This window comes from Cyprinodon variegatus, unplaced genomic scaffold (genome assembly GCF_000732505.1).
Source record: "Cyprinodon variegatus isolate N-32 unplaced genomic scaffold, C_variegatus-1.0 Scaffold448, whole genome shotgun sequence".
Lineage (NCBI taxonomy): Eukaryota > Metazoa > Chordata > Actinopteri > Cyprinodontiformes > Cyprinodontidae > Cyprinodon > Cyprinodon variegatus.
In genome coordinates, this window is record NW_015150901.1 from 344,649 (window position 1) to 354,263 (window position 9,615).

At 37.7% G+C, this 9,615-nt stretch overlaps 1 protein-coding gene across 1 annotated transcript in view; it reads right to left on the reverse strand.

Moving 5' to 3' along the window:
• LOC107093830 (neural-cadherin-like) overlaps positions 1–9,615 on the reverse strand; it is a 501,663-nt gene that overhangs the window by 335,057 nt on the left and 156,991 nt on the right. The window contains exon 7 of the mRNA XM_015389130.1: positions 777–919. Within this exon, the coding sequence (XP_015244616.1) occupies positions 777–919 (143 nt within the window). The remainder of the gene's footprint in view (positions 1–776; positions 920–9,615) is intronic.

Consider the following 9,615-nt stretch of genomic DNA (forward strand, 5'->3'; position numbering starts at 1 on the left):
AGTTTAAAGTCGATATGTCGACTTTAAAGTCGACATGTCGAGTTTAATCTCGTCATGGCAAAAATATTTTTTCTCTTCATGTGTGGCCCTAATACTCCGTCGTATAAATGAGACTGGCAAACACAAAAAGGCACGCAAAAAAATGCTGCTAAGGAGAAAAGCGGCAATCTCAGAAAACAGCGAGCAGCCAAGTGGACACGTTGTCACAGCGTGTTTCATCTAAAAGATCTATTAGTTCTTTACATCTAGATGTTCTAGTTCTTTCTCTCTAAAATAATGACTTACTGCCAACTTACCTTACTACTCACTGCTTCTTTTAAGATAAAGTTAGTATGAGGGTTGCTGCATCTATAATATATAGCTCTATAGTTTTTTTTTATTTTTAAAAAGCCACCTGTGTCACCAAATAGGCATTTCCAATAATGTCATAAAGTATGTGTTAGTGAAGGGGGACTTAAAACATCTGAATTCAGAATTAGAAAAGCAGTATGAACTAATAACAATAATTGATCACACATTGAAGAAATTTACCTCTGCATTTAACCCATTCCCTTGGGGAGCAGTGGGCTGCCATCACGGGGAGCAGTGTGGGGTTAAGGGTCTTGCTCAGGGACCCAGAGTGGCAGTCTGGGGGATTGGGGCTTGAACTCAGAACCACAGGATTCCAAGCTCTATACCTTAACCACTAAGCCACCACTGTCCGCCATTAAACCACAGAGTGACTTTGGTAAGAATTTATGATCTGACACACATGAATCGTAGAAGAAACATCTTACCTTTCTGACTGTCGATGACAAAGTTGCCTTCATCGTTTCCTGTGGTAATCTTGTACGTGATCCCATCCCCATCGGGATCCTTTGCCAACACAGTTGCAACAAGTGTGTTAGGTCCTGCATCTTCTGAGACAAAGGTCCGATATCTGATGAGGCACATTAAAAAAAAAAGAAAAAATGTCAGCTCTTAACCTGCAGTCTATGAGGGACACATCTGGAAATAGCTGTTAAAAAAACAAAACAAAAACACCCCCAAAATACTGGTGTATGGCAATTTAATGGGTTTGGGAGGAAACCGGAGCACCCGGAGAGAACCCACCTATGCTCAGAGAGATCATGCAAACTCCATGCAGAAAGACCACGGTTCGGGAATCGAACCCCACAACCATCTCGCTGCAAGGCAGCAGTACTACCTACTGCGCAGCTTGGGATTGGTCATGTGCCAAGAAAAAAAAATCATACAGAAAAAAAAAAACATATGTTTATGTTGCATCGTCTATGTTAGGGTGCATCTCCTCAGGTGCATCGCCACTCTGCGATGCACCTGAGGGGATGCAGTGATGTGCTCGAACGCTCTCGGTCTGCATAAAAAGATGACCATGATAGCGATATTGACCTAGCTGCTGTTTACCACAAGCCAAAAAAAAAAATAAATGAATAAAAAGAAAAAATGAAAAGAAATAAAGAAGATATGCAGTCGCTGCAGATTCGGCTTCATGTCTGCTCTGAAGTTTGTTGGTCGTGGACGTAGGCATAAGCTGGACGCCACGACTTATGGGTAACTTACAGTTACAAATTTTAAGCATTTGGAGCGTGCTCAAAATTTCTCGACGTACTTGTCGTATGTCGACGTGTGCCAGCGTGTTTCAGCGTACCCATAATTTCTCCAACGTATGCCAGCGTTTTTGCCACATTTTGTGTATGTCAGGCAAACGCTGGTCTAAATCGTCAAAGTGTGACAGGGGCTTTACATGGATAAAGCACGATACTCCTAGCCTTCATCCTGATAGTGTTTACTTTTTCCTTTTTGAAAACAAAAGGTGTTTTTGCAGCAAGCACATTTTAGGATATAACCTTAGCTGTACATCGTAGCTATCTGCTGGCAGTGCTCACCAATACATTCATCAACCTACCAGCTTCAGTGGCTGTAGCTCCTGCTTCAGTGAACATCAACGTTCATAATGTATTCAGCACGTTAATAGTTTTTACTCTAAACTCTTTGGACTTTTCTTCACACCTGCTGGTAACTTATTCACTCCATTACAGTAGCAGCCATTTAAAATGGCCCAAGTCAAGCACCAGCCGAATGGCAGCCCACTTCCCTGCAACTTCCAGCAAAGTGCGCTCCAACTTCCAACCACTGGCATTCATTTTCTTTACTGTGACTCCACCCTTTCAATGAATTAAAGGGTCTGAACAGGAGATGAAGCTTCTCTTGAGATCTTAATGTCCTCAAACCAGGACAGGAAGAATATTTCACTACAAAGATTGATGTTTAAAAATGAACTGTAGGGGACTAACCAAGGACCCATCAAGGAAAGTGGGGAAATTTTGAATGGCTACTACTGTAGTTTCTTGTTTACTTATTACATTGTTTCGTCACATCATGCCCTTTGTCATGTGATTTTTCTATAGATAACACTCAAAATACTTGAGTTTACCAGCAAACGGAACAAAAACAAGGTCTAATACACGGAAATGAGATACGATAAGCCAACAGGGCGCGATAAGAAAGCAATTGTATGCAACCAGTAGAAGCATTTGGCATTGAAATGAATAAGGTATGTGACTAGGCCGCTGTAAGAAACTAAAAAACAAACAAATTAATTTTGAAATTAAACTTGAAATACATCTGTAGCCAGTGCATTGATAAGCTGGCTGTGGTTGTTTTTTGGAACCTCCAAAAAACTATTTTGCTGTTTTTATGCATGTGGGACAGGAGTACGGTTGCCAACAGTCCCTTGAAAAACTGAATCGTTCCATATTTAGAAATAGAAGGATCTGTCCCGTATTTAGTGGAAAAGGAACGCACTTTGTCCTGTATTACTGTGAGAGTAAAAAAAACTGTCTGTAAAAAGCTCATGGAAAATCAAGGGCACGTTGTATACAAACTTTACGGTAAACATGTTCCCGAGGCCTGTCCAGCGTTTTGACCAACGGGCTGACAACATATGTGTAACGATCTAGAATACCTTTATCCCATTGGTCGAGCCAAGATAGCGGGAGACAACAGAGCAGTATGGGGCATAAATGGAGTAATTAGACAAACAAAGACAAACAACTTCTCACTACTGCAAAAGCTCAGAGGAAATATGTGGAAAAAGTAGGCTATCGCCACATAATGTGGCATTGAGCTAATGATTCTTTTTCTGTTTTACAACTGTAGCCTACAGTCATTGCATTTAAGGCATGTTTACAAGTTTGTACAAGTTTGCTGTTGCACCAAAAATATGCACTATTTATTTATTGTTTTATATTAATTTTTACAGTTTGAAGTTAAGCAGGACAGGCTTATGTTTAAAATACTTATTCAGCAAAGTTTGTGACTTTGTATAAATGTGAATTGCTGGATAATAATTTGTTTTCCATGTGATCATGTCACTCACAAATATGCATCTAATTGAATGCAGATATGAGTCAAATAGTTAAAACAAAATAATTCCACACACAAAGGGGGGCTAAAAAATTCACCATGCCAGGTGGGGTGAAGGCTACCGGGTCAGCTGGCACGCACATGAGGTGTCCCTTCTTTTTCCAGGGAGTTGGCAACCCTAGACAGGAGAGGTTTATACTTGGCCCAAGATGCAATATGGTTCAAAATAAAATAAAAACATTTAGAGCCAATAAAACTATCAGTCGGCCTCAGTGGACGGCCGCTCACACTGAGCCTGGTCCTACTGGAGGTTTCTTCCTGTTAAAAGGGAGTCTTTCCTCTCCACAAGCATGCTACAAGCATGCTTAGTGTGAGGGGTCGCCTTCGAGTCAATGAGTCGATGCAATCAACTGGTTTTCCTTAGATAGAAAACTATGAATCAATTTCACTGGATGATCTGGTAAAATGGAAAGTGCCTTGAGATGACATGTGTTGTGAATTGGCGCTATAGAAATAGACTGATATGAATTGAATTCAATCAATTCACAGTTGAGGATTAGAGTTTAAGTTTGTTAGACCTTCAGAACTCAGTTAATATTTATTGGATTTAGACAAAGACACTTAGAGGAATAGTTCAATCTAAATGAAAGAAACTACTGTCGGTGCAGCAGGTAGAAAATTACTGAAAGCAGACATGAAAATACAAAATGCAAAGTTGGCAATGAAATGTTTCAATACATTTAAAAGCTGTAAAATAAGAGTATAAAAGATAAAGAAAGCAATGCTGATTTGTTATCCCTGAGATTCCCTCATTTTAAAAGCAATGAAAATAACAGTTTGTGTTGCAATGTGATGAAATAATTTTCTTAAGAAGTAAAATATGTGTTTTCTCGGGGTGCTAAAGATGCATTTCTTATCTTTTTCTTGAAATAAAAGAAACAACTTTGAACCTTATAGTGTTAAACTCTCTGACTTTAAGAATAAAACCGATCGATTCTAAATGTTTGATAGTCGGGATCTCTCTGAAAGGTTGACCTCTTTACATGGTTGACATATGGTTGATACTTTATGGGGGGAAAAAAAGTCCATCTTCACTTATTGCATCACAACATCACAGCATATCTGACTTGTTAGGTCAACACTGGATGAATAATTTAAATGCTGAAATAAAGTTCTCTCTTTCAGAAATGTAAACAGCAACGCTGTTCAAAGAAACTTCACAGACATTCTCAGTTCAGCCTTTTAAACTCAGATCCTGGAAAAGTAGAGTTTAGCATCTTATTAAAAACGATTTCTCTCCAAACAAATGAATTATTTTATTCCCTTTTTTTTAGATTCAACGTTAACTGAATTTCATACATTTTTGCAGATCAGAAGGCAGCGCTACAAACATCCTTGTAGTCGTTGTAGACCATTAAATGTTAAATCCTGCACTATGCAAAATAATTGTTGCAGTTCTGCCTGTTACTTTATAAAATGACTGACTGACTTTATGATGTTAAGTTGGAGAATAGAGCCAGACTACTCTGGCTACACTAGTGTCAGTTTCTTCTTCTATGAACAATAAGATAGAAGAAATATTTTTCAACTGACTTTTAAGTTTTACATCAAAATTAGTTATTTTGTAATCATGTTATTTGCAATTTTATTTCTATTTAATTTCTTTGTAATTCCAAAATTTTCTCATAGCTTTTATTTTATTTTATTTTATTTTTTTAATAATTAAATCAGATGGTTTGAGTAATTAGTACCAAAGGTTTACATTTTACCAAATATTTTTTACTCTTCAGTAAATTCTCGGATGATTTCCTTCTACTTAGAATAAAAAATGTTAAGTAGTGCTACTCTTGAGAAAAACTTTTTTGGTACTTTACCCACCTCTAGTTAAACAAGGCCATGTCATACTCTGATATTTTTCTTAGGATGTTGGTTAATTTTTACCATTCACAAGAATGTTTACAAAATAAAATGAGATACTAAATGAAAATTCAAAGCTTTGTTTTCTTCATTTGAGAAAATGGCTCATTGCAGAACAAAGTAACCATGTATACTCGCACAATTAATTCAAAGAATCACACACCACTGGTTACCCTTTAAAAAAAGCAGTATTTTCAATAATTTTTCCTGAAAACTGCTGCTTCCTCAGTACCAGGATGTTCTGCCTTTATTTATCAGTATTTAGACTGTATTTATCCACATTAAAATATGTACATACTCCAGCACTAAGAATCCTACACAGTCTCAATTCATATGAATACTTTCATAAAATACAATTAGAATAATCTGATACACATAAACCAAAGTGATTAAGCGAAGAGCAAATAATAGATTTAATATGGAATCGTTTTAATTACACTCTAATCTATTGGATCTCTCCAGGATATTCACCAACATGCCAATAATGTTTGAAATGTTTGCTCTCCAATGTTTCTCCACTTGTTTTTATTGCTTCCATCCAGAGCCTAATGCCGTGGGTCAGCTTTAGAGATTAGTTACAGAATTTAATTAGAAAGTTCATTTTTTTTCTCTCCAGATAAAGCAAAGATAGACAAGTGAAACAAGAGCAGGATAACTGTGCAACACTCTTATAACAATGTGCATTAACTGGTCTAATTCTAGTTCTTTTATAATTATTATTATAAGGAAAATATGTCAACGTGGGGGGTGAGGTTGCTTGAGGACCCAAATGCAGAGATGGGTGAGACTGAGAAGAGTTCTTGAATGTTTAATGATGAAAAATTGAGGCAAACATCCAAAAACACAAAAATACTGGGAACCAAAAACCAGAAAACATCAGGGAAAACTCAGGTGAGGAGCCAGAGATGAGGAACCACCTACCAACAACAAGAAACCAGCCCTAAGTGAGAGGAGAGGTGGTGTATATAAAGGGAACAGAACAAAGGAAAGGCTAATGAGGTGAATATGGAGAAGGTGTAAGTAGAAGTGACCTGAGGTGTAAAGTAACAAAGCACAAATACTTTGTTACTGTACCTATGTACACTATTTAGGTATCTATAATTTACTCCATTACTTATTTTTCTTCCTTCTGACTTCTACTGATTACATTTTCACACAAGTATCTGTACTTTCTATTCCTTACAATTTTAAAACAATAGTTACTCATTACTCTTGGCTTTAGTTTTGTGTTTATAAATATTTATTTCACGTCATGTCCATCCAATGCAGATCATTGGTGCCATCCACATCTAGTGAAAACTAGTGTAATTGGATGAGTCATATAACGCAAACACTCATTGGTGTTCTTCAAACTGCAAACATGAATTGTCTATGCCATGCTACAATGTTGGATTCAGAAAAAGATGTTGAAATGTCTGAAAGGTCGGAGACAGGCAAGAGCGTATCGGGAGATGGAGACCACCAAGACCTCCATCATCTTTGGCCCTATCTCAAATTAATTTTTTAAAACAGTCAGAAAATTGAGCTTTCAATCCATTTAGTGGCATCTGGCTTTTTTTTTTTTAAAGGTTACTTTAGAGTGTTTTTAAACTGCAGTATCTATACTTCTACTTAAGTAACAAATCTGTGTACTTTTGACATCACTGGAAGTTACTAGATGGGAGCTGTGCTGAAGGAAACAGGTTAAAGGGGGCAACAGAGTGTAACTAAAGACTGCTTATTTAAAACACAAACATGAAAAGTAAACCAAAGATCAATAGAAAACAATTACTTAGATAATGAAAAGATAAAAAAAGTCCCAGAAGGGGAGAACCATAACAAAATATAGATGCATTGATATGCAGAAAAGTGATAACAGTTAAAGTAATGAAGTCCTCAGTATGTGCATTTGATGTGTTTGGAAAATAAAGCAATAAGTAAGCATCAGTTATATAAACTACTTATTGGGAATTTAACAAACAAATAAGCTGTGTTCACATTTTTGTGCAGGCGGATAATTAAAACATAATAAGTTTAGCTTCAGAAGGCATAAAATAAGGAACAAGGAATCTTAAAAAAACAGATGGTGAGATTTTTCTTTTTTTTTTTCAAAAATCGATTCCAACTTCAGTAAAAAAAAAAAAAAAAAAGTTTAAGACAATTAGCCCTAAGAAGGAAGAATCTAGTTTTTATGTGTTTTTTTTTCCCGCCTTCACAATCTCATGGTCCTTGATGGTAAAGGCCGAAAGCCTATCTACTGTTGAATGCTGCAGGAATACTGAGGGCACAAGCAAAGCATTCTGGCAGCTCACCTTTCCAGCCTGATTGAAAACTGAAAACCACCACCTGAGGCTCTCATTACAACACTGAATTTCCCAACCCCAATCCAAGAAAGAACGTTGAGGAAGACATGTTTTTCAAATTCCACATGTTTACCTAATCTAACAAAAGAATAAATAAAATTATGAAATTGAGGTAGGGCGGGTTGTACCTCCTTAAATAAGGAAAGAGAGAGTTGCAGCTAGCGTCCAGATCCATACACAACAGCTAGAAATAAAACTTTCCTTTTTGATAAAGCTTATAGTCAGAGTGGCTCAGCTTATCCTGAGCTATCTCTATATTATGCTGCTATAGGCTTAGACCTCTGGACGACATAGGGACCCCTTTTACACCATTCTGCTTTATTCTTCATTCATCTCTATGTTCACTTCCTGTTTAGATTACTGAGTGTTGTTGATGTTATTTTTTCTGTGATATCTCTGTATCTAAGTAACTCTAACTGACCAGAACTACTTTAAAACATAGCGTCTTCTGCTTCACTTTTCTACTGAGCACATGTCAATTTCACAGTTTTATTGCTGATAGTAAGGAGTAGCTAGCCTAGGCTAGTGCAAGCTTAGCATTGCTATGGCTTCTCTCTCTCCCTTCCCTTGACTCTTTTCCAACTCTTCCTTCTTCCTTTCCTCTCTCCTGCACTCTGTGTAAGATGTTCAGTTATTCCTCTGCCTCCTTAAGTTATAATGATATGTGTAATAAGTGTAGTATTTTTGTAGCTTTGAGGCGAGGGTGTCAGAGTTAGAATCCAGGCTTCAGGCTGTTGAACATCCAGTAGTTAAAGTAGGCCCCCCAAGTAACTGTCCTCCAAAAGTGCCTGAGCATCCAGGCGATTGGGTAACTGTACGCAGAAAGCGTAGTCGTGGATCTCTGCCCACTGGTCACCACCAGCCTGTTCACGTTTCTGACCGGTTTTCCCCACTCAGTGACACACGCACTGAGAAGCCCACTCTGGTGAATGGCAGCTCCATATTCAGAAACGTGGCATTAGAGACACCAGGGAATATAGTGAAATGTTTGCAGGGGGCCAGAACGGGCGACATCAAATCCTACCTGAAACTGCTGACTAAGGATAAGGTTAAATACAGTAAGATTGTTATTCACGCTGGCAGTAATGACAACCGGTTACGGAGGTCACTAAAATTAGTGTTGCTTCAGTGTGTAAGTTTGCCAAAACAATGTCGGACTCCGTAATTTTCTCTGGTCCCCTCCCTGATCTGACCAGTGATGACATGTTTAGCCGCATGCCATCATTCAACCGAAGATTGTCTAGGTGGCGTCCTGAAAACAACGTGGGCTACATTAATAATTGCCAATCCTTTTGGGGAAAGACTCGTCTGATTCGGAGAGACGGCATCCATCCCACTTTGGATGGTGCAGCTCTTCTTTCTAGGAATCTTGCCAAATTTATTAGTCCTCCAAAACCCTGACCACCCAGGGTGCAGAGTTGTAGTATAACACACATCTCTGCAGCTTCTCTACTGTTACCCACTCTTTACTCCATCCAGACAGTGTCTTGCCCACGACCAAAATCTAATAAATTAGCAAATATTCCCAAAGGAGTAAATCATGATAATGTAATTAAAATTAAAATAACTCCAATTGGGGAAAAGGTTAAAACGATTAAATGTGGTCTGTTTAACATAAGATCTCTTTCCTCTAAAAGTCTGCTAGTTAATGACTTGATTTGAGATAATCACATTGAATTATGTTACCTTACAGAAACCTGGCTGCAGCAAGAGGATTATATTAGCATTAATGTGGCAACTACTTTAAGCTATTTAAATTTTCACATACCAAGAAGTTCTGGGCGAGGAGGAGGAGTGGCAACAATCTTTCAGTCTGACTTACTGATTACTCCCAAGGCGGTTAATATTTACAACTCTTTTGAACATTTAACCCTTAAAACCTCATCCAGATTGCATAGCAAGAAAACCTATTCTTCTTGTAACTTTGTATCGTCCACCAGGTCCTTACTCTGAATTTTTAGATGAGTTTTCAGAGTTCCTTTCTTATTTG